The 26,978-nt window shown below is 44.5% G+C and overlaps 1 protein-coding gene across 16 annotated transcripts in view; it reads left to right on the forward strand.

Moving 5' to 3' along the window:
* The window catches only part of RHOBTB1 (Rho related BTB domain containing 1), a 121,458-nt gene extending 94,922 nt beyond the window's left edge, over nt 1-26,536 (forward strand). For 15 of the 16 annotated variants that reach the window (XM_013063067.2, XM_045069877.1, XM_013063068.2 and 12 more), the window contains 7 exons: nt 6,446-6,631; nt 9,675-10,654; nt 12,288-12,406; nt 17,985-18,135; nt 21,068-21,156; nt 23,662-23,767; nt 24,324-26,536. In XM_013063067.2, coding sequence (XP_012918521.1) covers nt 6,446-6,631; nt 9,675-10,654; nt 12,288-12,406; nt 17,985-18,135; nt 21,068-21,156; nt 23,662-23,767; nt 24,324-24,493 — 1,801 coding nt within the window. In that variant the 3' untranslated portion in view covers nt 24,494-26,536. Of the gene's footprint in view, nt 1-1,321; nt 1,380-6,445; nt 6,632-9,674; nt 10,655-12,287; nt 12,407-17,984; nt 18,136-21,067; nt 21,157-23,661; nt 23,768-24,323 lie in introns of all 16 variants that reach the window. The other variant, XM_004765676.3, reaches the window with a different exon arrangement.
* The last annotated feature ends 442 nt before the right edge of the window (nt 26,537-26,978 follow it).

A 26,978-nucleotide genomic window follows, 5' to 3' on the forward strand; every position in this document is an offset into this window, starting at 1 on the left:
CCAGCAATATCTCCGATCTCAGCTGCTGCTTCTCCCCGCCCCATCCTAAGGGAGACATCCTGCCTCAGGACCTTTGCACTAGCTCTTTCCTTTTCCATAGTGTTCTCCCTCCAAACAGCAGCATGTTAGCTCCCTCACCTCCCTCAGGTCTTTACTGATGTGTCTTCTGCTCAGTGAGGCCTTCCCTCGTTTCCGCAGTCCAGGAGCATCTTCTGCTCCCTAATATTTCTGTCCCCCTTCCCTGCTATATTTCCTGTCTGGCACTTGTCACTACCCAACACACCACATAGCTTACATATTCTTCTTGCTTGTTGTCTCTGTTTTCCTCCAGAATATGTGCATGAAGATAAGCACAAGGACAGTGATTTGTGTCTTTAACTAATTGCTATAACCTCAGTGTCTAGGAGAGTACCCGGTATATAGTATTTTATCAGTTAATGTTGCTGGAAGAGGTGATTGAATGATTGTTTATTGCTGTTGGATAACTGACTTTACAAGTACCTTTATTGATTCAAGGAGGATTGCTGAGAGGTCTGGGTAAACTCCCTTTCCTATTCTGGTGGAATGATCTTGCTAGTCACATTTGTTTCAAAAGAGTCAGGGAGGTTAATCCCAGAGACCTCCCATTTGGCATTCAGGCTGACATGGAGGCTTGCTTCTATCTACAACTAATCTTGCTCTCAGGAGAAAAAGTGAAGAGTATGGAAAGTTCCTCGGTCATTTAGCTTCAGGGAAAGCCAAAGAGGAATGAGAATGAGAGGTGGTATTGGGAGGGAATTTATTGCCACAATTTTACCTTCTCCTATTAAGCAAGCCTTCTTTATGTCAGTGCTTCCTGCTCTCATTGACCAGGAGTTAAATAAGATTGCTTAAACTATTTCTTCTAATAAATTACTTGTGCTTCACCCAATTTCACATGCATTCAACTTTTTCTGATGATTATGTGAGATGTAAGAATATCCTACAGGGAGCATGGACTGCTAAGCAGAGAAAATGGGATGTTGAATGAAAAAGAGCCCCTTTCTACTGGATGATATCCCAGAACCTTCTATAGCAGGATCACTGTCCCCTGTGATATTTGTATCATGATCGAAGAACCAACCATTTTGAAGGCTCAAATTTTATCTGTCTCAGGGTTTGGTGCCATTGGTGGGACGTTGATCTGGCTTTTCTGCCCTTAAGAGTGTGCATTGCTTTGGCCTCAGTTTTGGAGGGTGGGGGTAGACCAGTTTAAAATGTTGCTTCCTACTAAACATGCAGTTACGGGCCTGGAAGAAATAGTTGCGCATGCTAATCACTCCCAAATCTGGATATATTGCAGGGTGTTTTGACAGTTTTCCCCACATAACATCTGTACTTAAGAAGCCTCACTGCTATTGGTAAAGTATTGACTTGATTTCTCTGCTCACATCAGGGCACTGCATGGTACTGCCCTGCTCTCCCCAGATCCCCTGCCAGGCGCTCCCCTACAGACCTCTCCATCTTCCATGAGTATGAGCTTACAGAGCCATTCATCTCCCAATGGTTATGTTCACCAATCACTGACAACTCCCTCTGCATCTCATACACACCGGGCTGCTTCCCTACTAAAACTTTCCAAAGCCACGTGTGACACATTTCCTCTCTCTGCCATGCTCCCAGCTGTTTTGTGCTGTTTTGATTTGTTTGCATAGCGCTGTCAGACTATATGCATGAAAGGTGTGTTGTTGACATGAATGGTTTTGAAAACGTTTCTGTAAAGAACCTACCTAGGTTCCAGGGGGAGAAGGAAGCTTGAAGTCCCAAAGGGGGAGGTCAGGGACTCCTACTTGAATCTTGGCCAGAAGGGGACCTGGGCGCACTGGAAAAGGAAAAGAAGCCCATTAAAATGTGATCATGATCTCTACCAAGATGGATATAGGGGTCTCTACTTAAAAAAAAAAAAAAAAAGAAAGAAAGAAATGGCAGGCAGTACTGATGTGTAAAGAGGTAGGGTCCTACCATAGAACAAGACTTCAAAGGTTATGTTAACAAGGAGATACTTCCAAGTGAAACTCAAATAAATAGAACTGTTGGTTTACTCTTGGTCATCAAATATGCGTCAGCAAGAGACAAGACCAGAACTGGCCACGGGAGAAGGGCATTTTGTTGTCCCACTCACAGCTATCTGGAGGACGAGCTGGAACTAAAGAACCTTCACAGTGGCTTATCAGATTCGCCTACGGTTAGGGTCTTACTTACATAAAGGATAATTTGGGTATTTTTTTTCTTCACTTCACTTTAACCAGATAAGACAACACAAGGCCTACAGCAGCTCCCGGGCCGGACAGTGGTGGCAAGGTGGATAGGACCAGGAAAGGCGAAATGAACCAAGAAGATAAGAGCACTTCTGTGATAGAAAGGAACTTGGGAAATCCATTCTGAGCAATGCAGTGTTATAGTGATGGTCTACCCATTTCAGCCACTTCTTCAGAGGATGAGTTTGGTATTTTACATTGGAAAAGCAGTTTACCTTTTGGTTGCTTCTCTGACCTTTTCCCACCATGTTTGCTATATTTCACTGTAGACATTATCAAGATAGACCCGGGGAACTTGTATGGCCTTTGCTGTTTCAAGTCTAGCTTGAGCTGAGATATGTGAGTAAGATGAACTGTTTTCAGACTTTTTTTCTTGCATCCATCAACAGAGATTGGTCCCAACTTTGCACAGACTCCTTTGCCAATTTTTTACATGCTCTCTCTGGCCCATGGTCTCCTTGAAAGATAACTGAAAAAAAAAAAAAAAAAAAAAAAACCACGTCCTGTTTGTTTAATATCTGAAGAAAAACTGATACAACAGAGGTTGGCTTTATCAGCTCAAGCATTTTTGGATGACTCAGGCCCTCTACCCTTCCCCACCTCCCACCCTTCTCTGAAGAGTCACAGTTGTTTCAACACACAGATTTCCTTTGGATTCTTTTTTACTTAACTAATCAAAACATTACTCCATGGGCATTATTCGATGTGCTAGTACCGTAGTGAGACTTTTATATTAGTATCTTCCCCTTAAGGAAAAGAAATTACATTTTTCTCCCCCAAAATAAACATTCCATAGGTAAGCAACTGAGACCCTGCCCTCTTAAATCCTTTGTAATCCAGGCTTTCTTTTAAAAAGCCACTTAGCTGGGTCAAAAAAAAAAAAAAAAAATCTAAACATCTTCCTACCCCTTCTCGATACTCGAGTTCTGGAGTTTAGAGTTCTGTCTACTCTGTGCTTTGCTTCTGCATTTTCCAATTCTTGTGCTTTCTATTCCAAATAGCTGTAGGACGCCATTTAAATCCTATCAGATTCTTTTTACAGCTGAAATAGGAACCCTGAGGTCATTTCTGGGCTAACCCTGCTGCATAGTATGTGAGAATGTCCTCATCACACCTCCCCCTCCCAATTATTTTTAAACTCAGCCCTTCCAAGTAAAAAAATATAACAGAAGTGGAAATGCTAGAACCTGCCTTTTTCTTTTTATCTTTCATAGGCATGGCATTTTAAAACATGAGCTTGTGTCAGACACTGAACAGTCTCCACACAGGAATGAATGTTTTGATTAAAAGTTATTTAATATCTCTAGGTCCTTGGAATCCTGCCTAAAGCTGGAGATATTCTTAGCTGCAGGTCTCGTGCCTTCCTTGACTAGATAGAAAAGCGGCTCAAAATCTAGAGGGAATACGTGGCATTCTCAAAATAGTTACTTGATTGTATAGGTGTTTATATCACAGAGGATCCTGCTGTGTGAAGAGTTCGGGGTTCGAAAAGAATATTGGGCTAAGGAGGAATGTGTCAAAACAGCATCTTCCCATCACTCCATCCATCGCCACGTCCATTGATTCCCAGCCTCTCCGTTAAAATCAGGGTCAGGGTACTGCATTGTTCTGGCAGGCCTGAAGAATGGGATTCTCCATAATTAATTGGTACATAACGTTTCCTTCACTTGCATTTGTATTGAGATCAACAAGGGTTAAACCCAAAGACACTGAAGCAAGTTGATAGGTAAAACAGGATCTTATTTTTTTTTTAACTGTTTTCAGTGTACAACAATGGCGATGCAGTCTCCTAGCCCCTAAATGTGCATTAATAAAAGGAAAAAAGAAAAACTTTATTCCAAGGACACAAATAGAATTTCGATCCAGTAAGTTATTCTAGCTTCAGAGGTAGCATGGCTCTCGGTACAACCTCTTCTCTTTAACTATCATCCTTTTGAGGCAAAATATTTATGGAACATCGAATTATTTTTCCAGCTTTCCAACAGCATTTCATGCATTGAGATATTGATGTGACACAGTTAGAGGTTGGGCCCTCCGGACCTGTATTGTGTGATGGCATTAAGCGACTATCATCAAGACATTCCATTTTTTCCAGCCCCCAAGGTCCTGTCTGTACTTGTTTACAGGTCAGCTGAATAGTAACCAGTATGTGTTCAGTGGCTTGAGTGTTATCACGGTAACCTTGGCAACCGAGCCAGCTCTGATTTCAAAACCTCACATGCTGTATCATAAAATTAGATAACAGAATTGACATTTAGCTACATGTCTGTCATATAAATTAAGCTTTGAGACTATTTCCTTTATAGCCATGTGCTTCAATATGGAAATGGGCACCAATTAGAACAATATTATGCATATACATACTCTTCCACATTTAGGTGCTGGATACATTTCCTCAATTCCTTCTCTATAATATTGAACCTCACAGAATGCCATGTTAATCTCACTGTGCCAAAATTCGTGGTGGCTTTGTTTTATGATCGGGATGAAGCTTAGAGAGGAGCTGCATCAGATATCCTATATAAATAGGATTATGAATAATAGAAAACTCAGCTCCTAAAAAATGTAAAATTCAAAGCATTCTTGGCTTTCCCTGGTACTGCTATTTATGCTGATTAGAAGTAAGGCTGTGCACAGAATATTCCACTAACTAAATCAGAATCCCAAAGACAAAACATGCTTCCCTTTCATTTATATATTTATGCATATTTTTACACATAATAATTTATTTTCCAGTATCTACGAGTCTCTGATAATATCTATTTCAAGGACATTCTAAACATGCAGATTAATACATCCATCCACTTTGAGTCCGAGGTCCTCTTTTATAATTTGTAAATATTTTAATCTCGGGATTTTCCCCTCTGTTTGCTGGGGTCTGATGCAGTTTTTCTGGGATATAAATTTAAAGATTCAACTTGTGAATTACATTTAATGTAAGCACCCTGCAGTTTTCTGCATTGCAAATGATTATTTTTAGAAATTTTATGGTTGCCTGGATATATTTGTTTGTCTTCATTGATATGTAGGGGAGAAATCTCATTAATGATTTAAAAAGAAGGTGTTTTGATTCATCGACTTGATTCTTCTCATTACATAAACAATAAAGGCAATAAATTAACATCTAATAAAATTGTAAGAGCTTATTTCTGAATTTAGCTGCAAGATAGTCTTGAATCCTTGGGCATAATTTTTCCTATTCTTTCTAGTCTTCTGCCTCAATGTTTTCAAAGTCACCATTCAGCATATTTTAACCTAGAATGATTGGTTTGTAATTCTTATTAAAATACCTTTTAGCAGCTGTCAAACACCATAATTGAACAACTGTTTTGTAAAACGGTTCTTTGGCTTCGAGAATGGTAAGTTATTATATAAAAATAGAAGATCCCTCTGTCAAAATTGACTATAAAGTACTTTTTTCCTCTCCCCACTTACCTGCTGTGTGTCATATACAACATTTGAGGAATCTGCTTCCGACATTCTCATGTTAGTCATCCACCTAACTCTTACCGGCTTTCTGTTAAATATGACCTTCTTGTCATATCCCTAGTAAGGAGTCAAAATCCCTGCAAATTCAGGACATTTTCTTTTCAGAAACAGATAAGTGGTTGTGCTCTCTACATGTGTGCTTAAGTGGGAAGAAGGGCAGAAATCCTTCTGTGTATTTGCTGACCCTGGACTGCAAAGACCTGTTAGGTTCTCAGTAACATTTAAACTGTTTGCTTTATCTCATTGGGTTGACTCATCATGGCCTTTATGTTTAAACGGGTAAAAGGTAGTTTTTATTGTTTTATTTTATCTCGCAACTATTTCTTGTGATGAACAGAAATAGTTCCGCATGTTGTGGCTCCAGGACTGGATCGAGTTTGGGTAATCATCTGTACTGTAAAATAACATCATCAGAAAATTCGCGATACACGGGCGTTCCGCAGTGCGATATGACAATAAACTCAGGCTGTGTCGGTACTGGAATGTGGGGGCTTCTCAGGCTGTTTGCATGACTCCGAGATGTATTTTATATCGTGGTTTGGTTTGGTTTGGTTTTATTGTGACATGATACGGCCTTAGATGGATTGGTGGGGGGCGTGGTGGAGAAGGGAGGAACCATAATGATAAAAGACAAAGAAAAGTGAGAAGGCAATACAGCTTCTTTTGTGATTTCCTTTTAGGTCTGATGTTGTGGTCCTCTGTTTTTCGATCGCTAATCCCAATTCCCTAAATCATGTGAAAACCATGTGGTATCAAGAAATCAAGCACTTTTGCCCTCGCACACCTGTTGTCCTAGTTGGCTGCCAGTTAGATCTCCGCTATGCTGATCTTGAAGCTGTTAATCGAGCCAGACGCCCTTTAGCAAGGTAAGCCAAGGGACTCCGTGTTTCGCTGTGCTGGTCAAATTAAAATTTAGAGGTAACAGATGCCTCTGCAGCCTAGAATTGCATTGGTGGTGGGACCCCATCAATCAGCTATGTTAGCTCATTAATCCTGACCCTTCTTGGGCTCACCATCCCCTTGTAGGTAAGGAACCCGTTTTTGTAAAATGGTGGACCAATGTTGGAAGTGAATTCTCCAACCAGTGACATGGGGTGAATAAAAGTGCCTTGAAATTTGTAAAACATTAAACAAAACATGGGCCACTCATAATAATAATGTCATTCTTGATATTATGATTATTGTAATAAAGTTAATGATTGTCCAGAATGATGAGCCACAGTTTCTGGTCCCGGGAATATCGGGTTCTTGCAAATACACACACCCAAGTGTTTTCAGTCTTCTCTTTTTCCTCAGTCCAACCTCTGAGAATATTTCATTCCCAAAACGGCAGTGTCTGGTTTTTTAAAGTTCTATGGACCTGTAGTTGCAAAACAGCCACACTGTGTTTTAAATGTCTCTAGCGGTTATGTTTTTTAAAGTGCCACAAGTTTAAAAATCTGCCTGAAGGAGGATTTGTTTGACTCTGTATAAAATGTGGAATACCAGTTTTAGGGGGAAATAAGAGTTTTTTAAAACCCATCCTTCCTCCATAGTCCCTTCATAAAAAATAATTTTATATAAAATATATATCTTATGTTTTATAACATTTGTTGCTAAAGAGCCCAAAAATGTTGATGTTAATATCTTCCTTTGTTGTTTGCCTAATAGGCTAATTAGAAAAATTTTGTATAGACAGCTTTTTATACTCTCACAGCAAAAGCAAGTGGTGCTTTCTTTGGACAATTTCTGACGTTCTTGGTGCATTTCGGATAAATTTTCAGAAAACCTTTCATGTTGGGTTTTCACAGTTCTTCTATTAAATGCATGGAATAGGCATGCATGTTAGAAGCCACGTTGTGGGGGGGGGGTTGGAGAAGCCACGTTGGGGGGAGCTGGCGGGGGACTCACAGTGAAAGAGAGTGCCTCTGGCATCCAGAACTTTCCATGGGAAAGAATTGGCCAAGATAATCAGTCCTCACAACCACAGACTGGAGGAGACCAGAGGACTAGAGGAGAGTTATGGGCACTAGAGGATGCAGAGGGAACAGTCCCTTCTTTAGGGCAGTGCTGAGATTTCATGATGGATGGGACATTTGAACCTGAGCCTTGAAGAGTGTCACCGGTTAGTAATTTTCAGGTCAGCCCTAGGAGCCAGGAGCCCAAAATGCTCAGAGGAGCCAATGTTGAAGTTAATCCCTGCTTCTGCCTTTACAACACCCTACCATTTTTCCTTGTGTTCCATCCAGGTCTTCAGATCCAAAGTCTAACTATATTTCTATACTGTATTTCTCCTCTAAGACCAGCGCCTGTCATGCACATGACCTTCGGCTTTGAAAGCCAAATATGTACCTGGGAAGATCCATTCCTAACAGTATGTCTCAGAATCAAGAGTGTGTTTGTGAAGAAAATCATATCTTGCCCACATTCCGGAATCTGTCTTTTACCGTGTTATGCCATAGTCACGGCACTACTCGCTTGCACTACTTCCACAAGTTTGGCCTCCCTGGGTTTGATTAGATTATAATGGGCCTTGTGTGCCAGCCTAAAGGCATAGCCTGTGGTGCATGGGCTTTGTGGAACCAGAGGAAATCTTGAAAAAGAATTACAGCTGCAAGTCATACTTGTGTTATGTAAGGATTTTTCCTGCCGCAGTGAGCGCTCTGGCCTAAAAGGTGGAGAATCTGAAGACAGACAGGGAAGAGGCTAATGTACTAGTCCAAGCGAACGAGGATGAGGGTGTGACCGCAGACGAGGAAGAGAAGAGAAGCAGTTAGACATGAAAGGAGGCTCACGGATGTGATGGGAGGGACTTACTGGGCTCTTGGATGGGGACCATTTAACCAGTCTAGAACTACGGGGTTCTAGACTCTACTGGCTTGGCAGAGGTCTGTCGACAACTTGCAAATGTGACCCAAGGCAAAACCTGAAAACTCCCTGCCTCTGTTTCTTCAGAAGGTGGATGAAAATTGCCCCCATAGGGTTATTGTGAGGCTCAAATGAGAAAAAGCATATGGATTCCTTGTAAGGTTATAACGCGAAATGTAAACGTAAGGTGCCGGTGACCAAGACAAAGGTGGCGAGGGTGGTGATTGTGGTAACACCTAACTGTGGGCCAGGTGCCATACTGAACATATTATCTCATTTTAACTTCTCAGGAGTCCTTTCAAATATAGGTATTTACGTTATTATTCCTGTTTCACCAGTGGGAAAACCAAGGCTTAAAGAGTTTAAGTACCTTGCCCAGGATCATATAGCTAGTAAATATGGCTCAGACTTCAGTTCCCGTTGTTACTACTGAAAGCATTTTTTTTTTTCCTGCAGACTTAAATCCTTTAGGTTTGGAAGACTTGAGGTTGATAGATTTTCCAGGGCCTTATTGAAAGCCTGCTGGGGGTGGGGCGTGCCTGGGTGGATCAGTTGGTTAAGCCCCTGCCTTCAGCTCAGGTCATGATCCCAGGGTTCTGGGATACAACCCCATGTCCAGCTCCCTGCTCAGGGGGGAGTCTGCTTCTCCCTGTCCCTCCCTCTGCTCTTCCCACATCACTCATACTTTTTCTCTCAAATAAATAAATAAAAAATCTTTAAAAAAAAAAAAAAGACTTGCACAGGACTTTTTTTTAATATACATTTTTTAAAGATGTTATTTATTTATTTGACAGAGAGAGACAGCGAGAGAGGGAACACAAGCAGGGAGGGTTGGGAGAGAAGTAGGTTTCCTGCTGAGCAGGAAGCCCGATATAGGGCTCGATCCCAGGACCTGTGGTCATGACCTGAACCGAAGGCAGACGCTTAAGGACGGAACCACCCACCAGCCCTACCTGCATAGGACTTTAAAGGTTCAGTTCTACTAGGTGCTTTGGTAGGCACTCATTACCATTTTTTTCCTAAAATGAGGCCGACTGTAACTTTTTAAATCCTCCATTCTAGGCCCATAAAGAGAGGGGATATTCTGCCCCCTGAGAAAGGCCGGGAGGTTGCGAAGGAACTCGGCATACCGTACTACGAGACAAGTGTCTTTGACCAGTTTGGCATCAAGGATGTATTTGACAACGCAATCCGAGCAGCGCTGATTTCTCGCAGACACCTGCAGTTCTGGAAATCCCACCTAAAGAAAGTTCAGAAACCTTTACTTCAGGCACCATTCCTACCTCCAAAAGCCCCTCCGCCGGTCATCAAAGTTCCAGAATGTCCCACCACAGGGACGAGCGAAGCTGCCTGTTTACTGGACAATCCTCTGTGTGCCGACGTCCTGTTCGTCCTTCAGGACCAGGAGCACATCTTTGCACATCGAATTTACCTCGCTACCTCCTCTTCCAAATTTTATGATCTTTTTTTAATGGAATGTGAAGAAGCCCCAAATGGGAGTGAAGGAGTTGGTGAGAAGGAGAAGCAGAACAGGGACATCCAGGGGCGGGCTTGGAGCCTTGACCCTGACGAAGAGAGGGAGGAAGGCTCGCCCAGGACCCCACAGACCAATCAGTGGAAGTCCTCAAGCCAGAACCTGTCCCAGCAGGAAAGTCCGGGGCTGGAAGGCGAGAGCTCGGTTCCAGAGACGCAGACTTTGTCAGGCTGGAGCAAGGGGTTCGTCGGCATGCACAGGGAGATGCAAGTCAATCCCGTTTCAAAGCGGGTGGGCCCCATCACCGTGGTCAGGATGGACTCCTCCGTCCAGCCAGGCCCTTTCCGGACCCTGCTCCAGTATCTCTACACGGGACAACTGGATGAAAAGGAGAAGGACTTGGTGGGCCTGGCTCAGATTGCGGAGGTCCTCGAGATGTTTGATTTGAGGATGATGGTGGAAAACATCATGAACAAGGAAGCCTTCATGAACCAGGAGATTACGAAAGCATTTCATGTCCGGAAGGCTAATCGGATAAAAGAGTGTCTCAGCAAAGGGACATTCTCAGGTAAGTGGGTCCAACAGTAAAGTCATCAGTTCCCTTGGTTGTGTTTTATTAAACATTAGCCATACATGAGTAGGGCAGAGAATAACCATCACTAACATGTATAAATGCTAATTTTTTTTCATTTACCCTTCTAGCTTGCATGTATCCATCTATTTCGTTCTTATCAGACTTAAAGGCTAAAGATTATTCCATTTTGTAGATGGGGAAACTGAGGGACAAAGAGTTTAGGCAACTTGCTCCAGGTTATACGGATAGTAAATGATAGAGGCAGCATTTGCACGCAGGCTCTCCTCGGAAGTGTCCTGGTATCCCAGTGCTCCTTGAAGGTAGGTCACCTTGCCCCTGCACCTGAGCCTGAACCAGATCCAGTCAGCTTGATGCCCACGATTCCCTTTCAGGGTCCTTTCCCTGACCGAGTCTCCTCTCCACTGACCCTTGTGGCCCTGAAATCCTTGAGATGATATTGGCAACTCTCTGTGTTCCCATCAGGAGTGTCTCATTTGCCCACCTCCTCTCCTTTTCTTTCTCACACTCCTTTATCCTGCTCTTCCACATTTTCCTCGCCCCTTCTTTGTCCTTGATATCCAGGCAGTCGGCTGCCCACAGCATCCTCACACAATTGCTTGCACGGACTTATACTAAATTCTGAAATTGCCCTCTGTGTGTGTGTGTGTGTGTGTATGTGTATTTCATTGTAGAAATGTGACTTGCTGACTTTTACTTATGTGGACACTTCTGTTTTGTCCTTATCGTTCATAATGCCTGTCCTGATAATACACGTTTAGTACTGTACATGTAGTCATCGATTATTGAGTCTGTTCATTAATTTTAAAGCTTATAAATAATATTTACCTGAACATGGACCATCCTGAAATAGAAGCCATCTTGAAAGCTAATGAAAAGCAATGCTGCAAACCTGCAGTAAATTAAACAGTGTACCTTACGTGGAATGAATTGAATCACCCTCCCCTTAATGCAGAGGCACAGTGACCAAATAAAAGGGGGAGCATCATGTCGATTGAAAGAAAGAAAGAAAGAAAAGAAAAGAAAGAAAGAAAGAAAGAAAAAGAAAACTATAAATATGATTTAGAGATAGTTGGAAACTTTTGACCAGGAACTAAATAATGGATGAAATTAGGGAATCGTTGCTAATTGTCTTAGGCATGGTAATGATGTGATTATCTAGAAAAACGTTCTTATTTTTAGAAAACTTGTGATCAAGTAGTTTGCGGTGTCGTGCTATCTGTTGAAAAAGTGTACACCTCTACACACACATTCGCTATCCATACACACACACACAGCGAAATTAAACAGGGCAAAATGTTAACAACGTAGTGTTTCTTCCGCTGGTCTTTTATTTTGGAAATTGTTCCTAGTGGGGAGGAAAAAACATCCCTCTCCTGCATGTTACTGTATGGTTCAGAGAATTTGCGTTGGGAGCTTATGCGTAATCTTAAATGTTTACCCCCAGTTCTTGGATGACATAGAAAAAATAGGGTGTTCAAAGGTGGAGGTTGATACAAAATCACTAAGTAAAGCTATGGAAGAGAGAGTATGAGATGTGGGTTGACGAATATGGGGAGAACTATCCGCAAAGTTGGCTCACGGTTACATTTCCTCAATCCCTGGGCAGATGTGACATTCAGGCTGGACGATGGAGCCATCAGTGCCCACAAACCGTTGCTGATCTGTAGTTGCAGGTGGATGGCGGCCATGTTCGGGGGCTCATTTGTGGAAAGCGCCAACAGTGAGGTATGTGCCTTCTGAAAAGTCCACGTGCTGTCTTGATGCAAGTGGGTGTGTTTCCTTAACCGGACGACTTCCGTTCTGTAACTGCTTCCCTGAACCAGTTCCTTAGGCCGTGTCTGAGCATCAGGTCACCCTCTTCCTAACTTTGAAGTTAGGAAAAGCTGTTATCTGGCTCACTGCTTTCATTTGTAAACCATGATCCATCGGCTCTCCTTTTTAGCAAATGTCAAATCCTGCTTTTTAACAAAAGCAACATACTGTCAAAATCACATACAACAGGGGCAGAGTCCATCTTCCAGAAGTTTAAGGTGTGAAAAGCTTCCTCAGTCACCCGCATCCTGGGCTCAGCTAGCCCCTGACCAGACGGCAGGCGGGTCAGAAGCCACCTCGCTGGGCCTCAGTCTTCTCCTCTGCCCCACAAGGGACACGAGGGACGGCCTGCTGGAGCAGCAACGCTCCTCGAGGTGGAGCCCCAACCTGCCTTCTCCAAGGGTTTGTTAACTGGAAGGAAACCGTAATGGAGCCAATGGTCACTCCTCTGAACACGCCTCCCTTAGGTCTGGCGGAAGCCACTGAGTCACCTCCCGGGCCCTGGCCCTATCTCCAGAAAAAGGCTCTTCTTAGAGCCGACCAAGCAGCGTCTTGAAGACCTTCCATGTTCATCTTTTTACGAACTGAGTCGGAAAAGAAAGAAAAATTCCACTCAAGCACTTCTAACTTTAGTCTACAAGAGCAAGCATTTTTGTTGAGTTTTGAAAGTATTTTTTAACCATCTTTTTTTAAAAAACATGGGGACACCCCATCAAGTTTATTGTCCTAAGGGGCTTGTTTTGCATATCTCAGCATCTCTCCACACTTTTAAAAGAAATAAGGAAAACAATGGCTAACTTTTCGAAAGGGCACTCACCCCAGAAATCTGAGCACCCCTATTGTGACCCAGGAGACTGCATTTGCATCTCCGAGTAGGGAAGCAGAATCCCAAACCCGGATGGCTGGGGCCGAGGAGGTCACTAGGCCACCTCCTGCTTCCAGAACAAACTGCAGCTGCTCCTAAACCAAGCCCCAGCAAAAGGCTGTCTGCTGTGTGGGGGGAAAGTGTCAGAATTATCCAGATCACCTCTCTTGGTGTCTACCAGCCTTTCTGAATCAGGACGTCCTCAGCTGTAACTAAGAAAGTCTTTTCCCGGCCATCAGAGGGGTTTCAGAGCCTCGTCCCCGAGACGGCAGCAGCATCATCGTGGGGGCTGCCCGATGAAGGATGTGGGGTTCAAATCCTGAGTCCTCCATTTACAAGCTGTGTGGCTTTGGGCAAACGACCCCCTTTCTGAGCTCCGATCTCCCTGTCTGGAAAGCATGAGGATAACCCACACTGTGGAAGTGAGGTGCAAAAGTCGGTCCTTGCAAGTCCCCCCTGGGACCATTCAGTATATGTAGCTGCTGTTAGTCTTATTGAGATGTTGGTAGGGTTAATGCTCTTTCACTCTTACTTCCAAGAAAATCTGGGGAAGCTGCCGATTAACAAAACTTGATCCAAATGGCATTTCACCTGCTGCCGTCATCTCTGGAGATAAAAGGCCTAGGGAGGCTTGCTTGCCTTACTTTTCCAGCTCACTGAAATATGTGCCCATTGTACGGCAGAGCGCCCGCTATTAACAGACCAGAGTAGTTGATCAAGGTCAGGAACCCAGGCACAAAGGGACACTGTCAGAGCTGACCTCACAAATGCTAATCCCCTTTATCCCTTCCCAGAATGGACCGTAATCGTCTCCAGATTAAAATGTGCAGGAGAGGTGACCAACACAAAAACTTGTCAGTGAACGTGAACGCGCACGTATATGGTGAACAGCCTCTCCCGGCGGGGTCCCCTGTGGAGCATGACCTCCTAGAAAGACTAGGTCATTAGCCCGGTGGCTGAGACTAATAGGTATGGATAGCTGGTTCTACCCAACTTAGAAGACAGAGACCATGGACCCAAGCAACGAAGGTCTGTGCCAGATCCCTGTAGCCAGTGTGTTGAGAATGTCATAAGCTGTTGACACGTGTGCCGCTGCCTGCCCCTTCCCTTGATTTCCCCTGTAGACTGTAATGGTTTTCTGTCGTTAGGAACTCTATTCCCACCTTGACCTTGAGCAAGCAGCCGACCTCTCCAAACCTGTGTGCTCCCCTGTGAAATGCAGGATAACAAGAGAAGCGTCTTCAAAGGCAGCTAAGTCAGGAGAATACATGTATAAACATAGAATTCGGTGCTTGAAACATCAAGAAATATTGGTGACTATTGTCCTGGAGGATTCTTGCTCAGTTCTTTCCATGAGGGATTAAAAATCTTTGTCCCCTGAAAGCCCTAACTTAAAAAGCCCCCAGATCCCTTCCTAAACTAGCAAAGTGTGGTTAGAGGGATCATGGGGAGGGAGGAATTTCAGTAAAGATTTCACGACTAATATGGCCTTGTATTGGCACTTGGGATCTGTCCTTTTCTAGGGCACCCATTAACTCTTTATTGCCCTGTGAAAAGCCGACTTTCCCTTCACAGTTCAGTATTTTTTTTTTCATTAATAGAATTCTCATGCATATCCAGAAAGGAATAAAATATACATTGATGTTACTTTAACATTTTTTGTCACTTAATATTTAAGAAGACATTGTATTTCACTTATATTTTTCTCATTACTTTTAATGTAGCAGTAAGCATAATTCTCTCCCCAGAGGTACTCAGCAAGTGATTCATTAAAAATGCATGCCTGGCTTGTAGTAAGCAATGCTCTGGGTTTGGAATACTTTCTCATTCTCTATGAGACCGCCTCTAATTATAAGCCTAATAGTCTGAGCTGATCTTCACAATTAAAATTTTAAACCAACGGAACTGGAATATGGGAAGTTGTTTAGGATAGCATTATATTCTCTTTGCTGACTTTTTTTTAAGGTACACCCAGCAGGTAGCATGCAAAATTCTTAATTCCATCTCTTATGTAGCTTTATGTTATTTGTAAAAGTTCTATGAAATGATCTCTCCATTGTTATACATAAACATTAAAATCACAGAAACAGTCTTTTTTTAAAAAATGAGAGAAAAAGGTGCAGGTTCTGAACATGGTTTTAGTTTATTCTTATTCTCTCTGAGGATCCCAACCATTATTTGCCCAACAAAGCCATCGCTTCAGAAAAACTGTTAGCATCATGTTATGCAAGAAGGAAAGAGCAGGTCATGGATGACTACAAACGTCAGAACACGCTGATGACATTGGGAAGTATCAGGGCGAGGCTGCTTACAGGAATCTGTCATCCCCTGCTGCCAGGAATAATTTCTTCTCACTTAGGATGTTCATTTTGTCGTGACTTAGAACACACTCTTACCAAAGAACGCTAAGGTAGTCCAGGTATCTTCAAAATCCAGAGTCTCGATGAAGAAGAAAAAACTGTAGGTGTCACTGCTTCCAAATCCCCCCGCCCCCAGATAACATATGAGGAGACTGAGGATCAGAGAGGGCGACTGATTTGTCAGAGGTCACACCCATCCTAGTGACAAACCCCAGGGCCTACCCCAGGCTCTTCCCTTTCCAAGCCACTATTTTCCAAAACAGCAGACATCCCCATAGTGGAGAGCAGGTGTTCACAGAAAGCTCTGAAACTGTTTATATTTACGATCACTAATACTTTATAGCACTTAGGACTTTGTAAAATGTATATACTTTTCGCTATCAAAATGGTCCAGATTTTAAAGTTTCACAACTTCAATTGTCTATAAAACTGTACTAATCCAGATCTGAGCTGTATAAGATAAACGCAGGTGTCGACGTATATGTACATAAGCATATGCACAAGTGCGACTGGTAACTGATGTTAGAGTCACTGGAACAGCAATTAATTACAATACAATGGCTTCTTTGTTTTCAAGTAGCCTCAGTAACAGTTACTTCTTGCCAGGTTGTATCTATTGTCAAGACTGTGCTAGAAACTTGAAATGATGACACTTGTCAGATCTTTGATGGTTATAACCCCTGCAGCTTATGTACCAGATCATAATTGTTCTCTTTGACTATGAAAGGGAGTGGATGTGCAATTTTCTTACTAATTCTGGGAGGTTTAGGGTGGGGTAGGGGGGCCTTCCCTTTGATACATTAAGAGAAAGCTCGGTCTGCCAGGATGTTTCCTCTGAGGTGGCTGGTGACTATGCAGGAGGATAATGTAGGTCATCATAGCTTAAATGAATCTGGAACCACGGCCCAAGAAAGCATTGGCCAAAAGCCCCATGTAGATTGTGCAGGTAATATATATGTAAAGAGAAAGATTAGATATATAATGTAGATATAATCATGTGTAAAAGAGATATACTCATATATCTTCATATGGTATATAGAGGTTTATTAAGTACCAGCAATAGGCAGCTAGTAACTGTTCATCCTTTTGAACATAGAAGTCTAGTTCTTAAGAACTGTTAGTGAGATATGGTACTTTATTATACCGTGACCCAAACCTTTGCTTCCTTGCCATGAAGGGTTTCTTGTATGACACAGCAGTCCTGAGCAGAGACCTTAGAATTACACTCCCTAGGTTCACCTCCCAGTCACTTACCAGTTTCGTGACCTTCGTTACCCTCCATGAACCTCAATTTCCTTCCCTGTAAGATGGCAAAAATAATAGTTTTTTCTCCTAGGGAGAAAATCAGGATCCGAGTAGATACTGTGTGTGGGAAGCTTGGCACAGTACCTCGTGTGTAGGAGGCCTTCCATTAAGGTTAATTTTTATCATCATCGTGATGCCAGGAGTCAGTGGCAATGGGGCTGTTCTGTACTATACCAGGACACGTCTGTGGGGTTCCTTTGAGTCCTCGCTGCTAAGATCCCTCACCCCGGCACTCTAGCACACTCTAGAGGGTACCTGTATTGGCGAGAACTACAGGTGCTCAGGAGGTCTCGAGTTAGGTGACTCCTACAAAGGAGAGTTTACCAGTCCCAACCAACCCTTCCCCGCATGTGCCAGGCAAGGAGTTCTACAGATTCTCTGAATCTACTGATAACCCGATAATGTTCCAGTCATTTTGAATCCATGCAGTTGTGCCATAGGAAAAATAATGAAGTGTGTATACTGTGTTTGCACATACTGATAGAACGTTGGACTCAAGCCAGTCACTGTGGCAACTAGGGTTGCTCAGCCCGTGTTTTGACATCTTGGAGAGCTGGGCTCTCTCGTGTGTCAGCAACAGTATGGTCGGCAGCTCCCCCTCACCTGTCATGTTGCTAGGAGATTTCTTTCCCCACAATAGGGTATTAGAAGGTACTTGGCAAGGAGAGCCCATAATGTCATCATACATTTACAGCCCATTTGTCTGATTTATGAGTCCAAATAGCCATTTAAAAATTCCAAATCAGGCTTTGTCGGGCAGCCCCACTCCTTTGTCATCTACAAATCAAACTGTTATGTTTAAAGCAGTAAATAGCGAAGGACTTCGACGCGCAGCCTCAAAGCAGGTGTCCCAGACTTGCTGATACCAGATTGTAAGGTTGGGATATTTATAAGCAGTAGAGCCTGGAAATGCCCCCACCGCTTTCTTCAGCAGAGCTGAGCTTCTCAAATAACATTACAGGTGTATCTCCCGAACATAAACAAGATGTCAATGCAAGCGGTCTTGGATTATCTTTATACCAAGCAGTTGTCACCTAATTTGGACCTGGACCCACTGGAGTTAATTGCCTTGGCTAACAGATTCTGCCTGCCACACTTGGTTGCACTTGCAGGTAAGTGTGAGGACTCGGGGCCATGCAGGGTCTGACTGTCAAATTTATCAAAATCACATTTAGGCATAAATAACATTTCCGGGGAATAAAAATTAAATTTTTATCACCCAATATAGGATTGTCCTGTGCAGGGTGATATAAATTGATCAAATGTTATCAGACAGCCCAGTTCAATTCCACAAATGTTTCTTAAGCACCTCTTTGTGGTAGACCCTGTAGGGGGGACACAGTTATCAAGAGGAGTGATGCGTGGTCCCTGCCCTGGAGACCCACGCTCTGTGCTCTCTGCCTCATTTGTGGGCCGTGGGATTGGAAATAAAACTACTGTGTCCATGTTATTCCTCTGTTGGGTGCTCAGACACAGTCTTTCAGAAGAGCAGAAGGAGACCGTCGTGGAGAACGTAGGCTGCCGAACCAGACTGCCCGGGTTCGGATCCCGACTCCGCCGTTTACCGGCTGGATGGCTTCACGCTTCACCACTCTGTGTCTGCTCTCGCTCTCTCGCATGGGGATCATGTTATTCTCCCATAGAGTTGTTACAAAGATTAAGGAGTTAAGATATATATAAAGTTCTCGGAACAGTGTCTGGCACCTAGTAAGCATTATGTAAGTGGGTTTTTTTTTTCTTTTTTTAAGCTATTTTAGAAAATGTTCTGACATTGTCAAGAGCATTTTGGGAGAAAGAAGAAAGGGGGGACTTGGCTTCCCTTCTCAGAAATCCTATGCATCCTTTCTGGATTTGTTCAGTTGTTAGGCTGAAGCAGGTCTGCAAAGGATACGTGTGTATTCTTCACGTACCTGTTTCTTAAATGTCAGCCTTCAGCTTCCTTCACGAGAGGGCTCAGTTAGCAGGCTGGGTGTTTGTCACTACATTAGCTGACTCCTTCTAGCCATGAAAGCAGAAATAGTGGCAGTTTTGGTCACTGGCCTACCTGTCCCCACCCACAGCAAAGTGCCTGAGCGTATTAGCTTCCCAATAAACACCTGTCGAATCACAAGTGAATGAAAATGAATGTTTGAACAAACCGACTGGTCTTTCAACACTTGACTTTCCGGTAGTGTCCTTAAAAAGGAATGTATTTCTCCAGACTCCAGGTTTCTGCTACGCTCGTCCGGCTGGAGACCCAAGTCCTCTCCCTGCCTCACTTCTTCCCCCACTGGTTAGAAAGACAGAAAGAGCTCGTCGAGGCACTACTGTTCAAGTAGAGGTTCTGATCCGTTTGACTCTCCAGTGTTTAAGGGTTATCCTTTGAGGATGAAATTGATTTTTTTTAATTATTTATTTATTTGAGAGAGAGAGAGAGAGAGAATGAAACAGAGCATGAGAGGGGAGAGGTCAGAGGGAGAAGCAGACTCTCCGCCGAGCAGGGAGCCCAATGTGGGACTCGATCCCAGGACTCCGGGATCATGACCTGAGCTGAAGGCACTTGCTTAACCAACTAAGCCACCCAGGCGCCCCTGATTTTTTTTTTTTCTTAATTGCCCAAAACAATTTGGAACCAAATGTGTTGAGCAGGTCTTGTGATTAATCTTGAGCTCATGCCGTTTTTGCTTAACCATGAAGTAAAGGTGAGGAAAACGCAGGACTGACCTCTGTGAAAGGAACTGGATGAAGGAGAGGTTCTGGGGTGAACTGCAGACTTCCATGGCTGTTTCCTTTTGTTATTAAAAGCCATTACTACTGCTGTGGTTACATACACAGCTGCCTAAGATGATCCCTGTCATCATTTAAAATGTTGGGCAAGTATCAAGTATTCAGAACATGGTTTTTAAAACATCAGTTTCTAGGGTAAAAATGCATTGCAAGCCAACCTGTTAGGTGACTATCAAGAAATAATGTTGCTGTTACCTAGAATCAAAAAGCCTGATGCCTTCTTCTTCGGAAAATGTAGTTCCCAGTAGTTCTTTGTCAATCCAGCAGACGAAAGCTGAGCCCAAGAAACGGTTCCCATCTAGATATTATATTGACCCAAGCACGTAGAACAGAAGGTAAGCAGGGTCAGGACAGTTTACTGGATGAGAAGAACAGACAGAATGCTAGAAATGAAAAGAGTGCCTCGACCTCAAGGAGCTAGGAACGTGGGCCTAGGCTGTACCCACATGCGTCAGTCCCAGAGGCAGGAGACCACTCTGTCTCAGAACCACAGTTTAAATTCAGCTTAGAAGTCCTGGGCACAGCTCCCAGGCAGAAGTGGCTCTCCCAGCTAGATTTTTGTTACTTCCTGTCGAAAGCTCCCCGCTCGCCCTCCCCACCCCCCACCCCAGTCTTTAGAATCTAACAGGCTGAACAATATGTCACCCATCTGCAGCTGTTGAGAAAGACATCTGCGTTCACATTTTGTTAATTCCCCATATGGATTCATTCCTGTCACTCAGTCCTTCCACTCTTAGAGACTATTGAGAATTGGAGTGATACGAGTGGGAAAACCATCAAGTGGGAAGATGCTGGAGAGTCTAGAGGATTCTAAGAAGGCACTGGATGGACTGTCTAAAGCAACACTAGCCAACAGAACTTTCTGCAATGATGGAGATGTTCTGTGTCTGCGTTGCGCAATACAGGTGTGGCTGTTGAGCACTTCAGTGTGACTAGTATGGCTGAGGGTGTGACTTTTTAGTTTTATTCAGTTTTAATGTGAGTTTCAGTCTGCTCATCTGGCCGGTAGTCACCATACTAGACAATGAAGGTCTGCAGGAGTCCGGCTATTCCAGAAGTGCCAACAAGTGTCCCAGAGTCGTCGGCGCAGTGGCCCAAGACCAGAACTACCCATGCCGAAAGGCCCCCGGCACAATGGGCCCTGAGTTCCGTTCAGGTGTGACTGCCCAGAGCCGTGTCACATGTTCTTCTCCTCTTAGGTGGTCCCGGACGAGACTGTCTAGGTGAGGTGTCTGGCTTGCAAGGGTTCAACTTTCTCCTGTTCCCTCTCTTCCCCAGAGCAGTATGCTGTCCAGGAGCTGACCAAGGCCGCGATGAGTGGCGTGGGCATTGACGGGGAAGTGCTCTCGTATTTGGAATTGGCCCAGGTTTGTAACAATTTGCCTTTCACCTTTTAAGTGTGTTCAACCAGTTCATTTAATGCTGATGAAACATTCCGTGGTTGCATCTGTCTAAATAAAGATGTCACCACTGAGTCACAGAGGGCCCTGTGTACACTGAGAAGATCTGAGAGTTTCACGTTTCATGCACCATTCCCCCTGCTGGGCCTCGTTTGAGAAAACAACACGGACCCTACCCCACGCCAGCCCCATTGTCCCCCGAGGCACCAGCTTCACATGTGGGAGAACAACTTGGGGCATGATAGGGGAAGGTTCTCTCTCTCCTTGTTTGAATTCTTGGACACATATTGACCAAGATCAGATGGTTTCTAGAACTCCATGAAGCCCTGTAATGCCCCACCTCTCACTGCAGTTCTCCTGGGGTTTTCCAAAATCAGTATTTGTTAGTATCAATATGGTGATTCCATAATCCCCGTAAATACTTGCACTCTTCCAGAGGGGCCCCAAGATCCGACTTCAGCTTTGTCACAAATAACCTACTCAAAGTATGAAGCTAAACTCTGCCTCAGTTTCCTTATCTATAAGGAGTGAGGATGATAATTCACATCCTATCAGCCTTACAGATTATCTTGAGAATCAAGTGGGAGACAATGTTCAAGAAAAGCGGGGAAGAGTAGAACCCCTCACACGTGCAGGGTGCTTCGTTCCTGGCATAGACTTACTGACGATGAGTTTACACTCGGAAGGAACGAAGAAAACATTCTTCAGTCCTCTTTTCAGCCCACTGGGTTTGGTTTTTTTTTTTTTTTTCTTTGCTCCCTCTCTGTTAGGGCCTTGGTTTACTAAGCCTTAGGTCAGGTGATTTGAATGGATCTTTGTCAATCAAGGGAGGGGAGGTGGCTTCAGAGAGAGGAGAGAGGCACGTAGCAGGCCAAGTTGTTATTCCTTCTGTGGCCCCAGGAACAGTTCAGACTGAAACGGGGAAAAGGCAGAATCGGACTTAACAGCAACCCGCTGGTTCGGACTTACACAACAAGTTTTGGTTGTTTTCTCCCTCTTGTGTCCGGCACCGCCCGAGACAAAAGGACAGGTGGCTATAAATGGCAGATTCTCTGCCCTTAAGGCAATCATAGACAGGAAGAGAAATAGAAAGAAGCCCACATTATTAAAATCCAACAGGAAAAACAGCCTTATAGAGGTGTCAGTCTCGAAACAGGTCCCAGGCACAGTTTATGACTTGTGCTGTCTCCCGTGAGTACTGCTCCTGCAGGAAAATGAAATGACCCAGCATTGCATCTAGGGCCGATGGACTTGAGATTGTGATTTGCAGGTGTGTGTTTGCTCTGGGTCCCCCACCCTGACAAGCCTCGGCAGGAAGAGTTCAGGATGGAGCCTCTGCGAGACTCTCACCTGCTAGCATGCCGGGTTTATTTAACCATCAGCGTGCGGACAGGTGGAACCCAATCTGTCGCATTTTCCAGTGTCCATGGTATAAATACGCCCGCCTGGCCGATTTGAACAACATGAAATTGCCGGCCTCGGGGTAGGGAAGAAATGGGCACCATTGACGCTCTTGGGCAGGTCCAAGCCGCCTTCAGGACACCAGTGCCCGAGTCTTACTTTCAGAAAGAAATCTGATCTCAAGAGTCCTAGCTGGAAGCACCAGCAAAAATGATCCGTAATGTTGGGGTTGCAACTCTCAGAGTTTCTTGAATTATTTTCTGAGGACTGCTTTTATATGGGCCTTTGTTCACAGCTGAGATGTGGGCCTCCGAGGAAGCACCCTGTAAGGTTTCAAGGTTTCGCTTGATGAAAGAAACCCCAAGACCCACAAACGGAATGGATAGCTGAGGACACAGACAGAGCGTGGGGTGGGGTGGGGGAGACTTGCCAAATCTAAGGAGGACTGGGGAGGTGACTGTGGCATTTTGAGCACCAAGTCTGTTTTGGTCACAACTCCCTCAGCTGCTCCCTCCCCCCGAGCATCTGCTCAGAAAGGAGACGACGTGGTGAGTCGGGTCCCTGCCCCCCTGCCCACACCACCCGCTCTTCTTATGTAACCAAAGGACAGGTACAGGACAGTCACACATTCCTCAGTCTCCTCTTTCGGGTCTTTGGCCCCAGCAAGGCAAGCTCTGACCTGCCACACAGAACGCTCCACGTGGCTTCCTTAACCAGAGTCCGTGTGGGTGCCCTGGGGCCGGCTGGCACCTTCCAGAGGCCAGTCATGTATCACTCTCGGGCCAGCGGTGGGGGAGGCTGGGAGGCGAGGGGTTCTTTCAGCTCTTGATCTGATACGGTGATTATTTTTGGTGCACCTGTCACAGGAGTGAGGAAGGGGGGTGCCAAGTGCTATATTGGGCTGGCATTGGCGCCATAGCCAAAGTCATTAACACAATAGTCAAAACAAGAGGTTTGCTGAATCAGTTGCCCGTGCCCTTTATCTCTGTCACCCCTGGGGGGCTGATGATTTCTCTGCAGGCCCATTTTAGAAAGTAGAGTTTGACCCCCTTTTTGGTCACTTCCCTGTAGTTCCACAACGCCCACCAGTTGGCCACCTGGTGTCTGCACCACATCTGCACAAACTACAACAGTGTGTGTTCCAAGTTCCGCAAGGAGATCAAATCAAAATCTGCAGGTGAGACCGCGGGTGCCCACTGGTCCGGGTCTCATTGCCTCTGACTGAAAGGTTGACCACCTACCTCCCCATGCCCCTGAGCAGGTGTCCAGGCAGCAGGCAGCTCCAGGAGAAGTCCCTGTGATTGGCTGGCCATCCCTTGCCTGTGACATGACACCGAAATTGTGGGGTGGGGATTCTCTTTGACAAACTTCGTGCTTGGGAGGTTTGGGTGGAGTGGGATCCAGGGTTCCCTGCCGCAGAGCATGTGGAAGTGGTGGGCTCTCCCTTGTCTAGGGAGCCCTGGAGAGGAGCAGGCTTCCGCTTAGAAACCAAGTGGTCCTGGGTTCAGGTTCTCGGTGCCCAGCTACTTCGGGCAAATGATTCTAACTCTTGAAATCTGAGTGTCACAATCTGCAAATGGTCCTGTCCCTGATCCCTAACCCCCACACACTGGCTTCTTGGGGGGGATGTACATGGGAGCATAAATGAGAAGCCTGGGGCACAGAACCTAGAACATAGAAGCCCTCAACCAACAGCAGGCCTCACCATCTGCATCCTTTTCCTTCTTCCCCAGACAACCAGGAATACTTTGAGCGGCACCGCTGGCCGCCGGTGTGGTATCTGAAGGAAGAAGACCACTACCAGCGTGTGAAAAGGGAACGTGAGAAGGAAGATATTGCACTAAATAAACATCACTCGAGACGAAAGTGGTGCTTCTGGAATTCGTCTCCAGCGGTCGCATGAGGAGCAAGAGAGACAAAAATCAGTAATCTGACACACCACTTTTAAAGGCACTACTGTAAAGTTAGTCGTATTATTAGCGATAAGTCGTAGTTCAGGTTTCAGGCACTGATCTCCCTCCACTGTTGTGCATTTATAACTTTGTTGGGATCAAAGCACGAGCTCCCCACCAATGAGCCTGGACAAAAAAGGGAAGTTGATGCTCACTGCATTCCTTAAACTCATATGTATATTTTTTTGTTAGAAGGCTTAATAAACTTTAGTCCGTTATTCCGTTTCTTTTTATACAAAGGAAAAAAAAAATCCAGCTTTCATGTTTCAGAGTCCAAATTGGAAAATATTTTTATATGATCTCTTGTATTTTGTTGAAATGAAAATACTATGTATTACTTTATTTTACGGGCCACAAATTAACCATGAAGTTCGCCCTGTGATCCTCTTTGCCCACATGACCACCAGGCATTATTGCATAATTAGAGGGTTATCCTCTCGTTGCAAAGTACAGGGCTGGAATGAAATTCCCCCAAGCGCAAGTTAGAGAGCGTTTAATCTTTGTTCTGCCGACTAACACTGGTGTAATTACCAAGTCAACTCCAAGAATGTGTATTTTACAGTATTTGCCGTGTAAGTGCTAGTAATTATATGGTTCTCTGTGCCATGTAAAATATAGTAATACGGAGTCTTCTGTTGTTTCAAATGTCCAGATTCAAACGGATAATCTTTATAATCATGAGAAGGGCTCATTCAATCCCAGCATTAGCCAGGGCAAACCCACCAATGGACCTGAACACAAGAGCGAACCTAAGAGCGTTGGTGTCTGGGTGGCTGCGGGAGGGTTTGCGTCTCTCCGTGTTCCTGGATCTTGCCGTGCTTCTGCGTGCAAATTCTTCAAAGACTTGAACTGAGATGGGCAAGGGGAGGGATCCCCGGCCTTCGGCCCGTCATCTGCAGGCCCGTCACATCTCACTCTGGAAACAGGCTTCCTCAGGTCCCTCACCTGCAGCCAACTTCACTTTGTAAGACACGCGTTTTTAACTCTTCCCAGGGAAAAATCCAGGCCACTGTAGCAGTAGGCTGAGGCAGACCACCCACTCCCGCTGAAGGTCAGCGGGGCCTGTGAAGGCGCAAAGCTGGAGGCCGGGTCGTCTGCGGTCCCTGCATTCTCCAGCGCGGACAGGAATCTTATTCCAAGAGTCTAGGAAATGGTGCTATTGTGAGTGAGTCCTGACCCTTTGTCGTTCGGAGTTTTCAGTGTTAAAATAGAAAGTACCGAGCAGGGGAGCTTGGGAGAGGCAGTCAGTCATTGCTTCTCTGTACATTAAAAGGTTACAGCACTCACGCGGAACATTTTAAGGCCACAGCGCCGCGCCTGCCGTGGGATGTGGCATGGCGGGGACGGGGCCGATTTTGTGGGGAGGTCAACCTACTGATGCTAAAGGCTGTTGATTTTTTTTTCCCTAGCTTACAGAAGTTGGAAAAGAGACAGTTGAGTCCAAACCCCAATGTCGACAACCATATGCATTTGAAAATCTATCCAGATGACAGATGGGCGTTTATTACTGGCAGTGGCTACACACCAGACCCAAGAGTCTGGAGTGGCCCAGGAATGCCTCACCCTCTCACGACAAAGGAGAGGGCAGTGGAGTAGAAGTGGATGGTTGTAAATGCTACTTTAAGTTTTGATCAGTAGGATTGTAAATCGTTAGCAGAAGGAGAAAGGAGACAGAATGAGAGGATAAATGTCAAGACTTGGGAAGAATTGACATATATCCCTTCATAAAATGGTAGAAGTTGATTTTTTAGTGAGTGGTCAGAGTTGAATTTATACAACCAAAGTTCCCATGTGATTGTAATCTTGCCAAAACAGAATGGACACATAAATGAACCTGGGGTATAAGCAATAATATCCACCTAGTGTTTGTTATCAGCTACTGTAACCAAGTGGCTGGTTCATTTGGTTGATGCTGATTATGGCCTTTAACCATGGTGGTTTGTGTCGTGTTTTTTTATTTCCCAAAAAGCCAATAAAATTGTTTAGCTATAAAATGCCTCCTCTTTATTTTTTTTTTTTAAGGACTACCAAGATACCATGCGCGTGACTTAAATAGCTTTTTCTCAAAACTGTCAAAACCATAAAGGGGCTGGGTCATGGGGGCTATGTATGCTTCCATAACAAGGCAGCATCAGTGACTGTCATCTCTGTTTTCAGTACTGCCAGTAGAGTTTCCAGCACCACCATATACATGAGGGATCTGGCTTCTTGCTCTTGGATAACAGAGTTATGCCACTAGCTATGGTAGAACATTGGAAGAAACAGAAATGATGTCCATAGCCGAAAAGACTTATTATAATCTTGATTTTGGACCTTTCTGCCAGCAATGATGTGAAAGGTTGCATCGTGGGCTCATGAAGTCGATCTTTTTTTTCGAAGCAGATCTAAGAAAGGTTTTGGGGAAATCAATTTTTGGACTTCTAGGTCGCATAATGT

Source organism: Mustela putorius, unplaced genomic scaffold (genome assembly GCF_011764305.1).
Source record: "Mustela putorius furo isolate JIRA1106 unplaced genomic scaffold, ASM1176430v1.1 tig00003949_pilon_pilon_pilon, whole genome shotgun sequence".
Taxonomy (NCBI): Eukaryota; Metazoa; Chordata; class Mammalia; order Carnivora; family Mustelidae; genus Mustela; species Mustela putorius.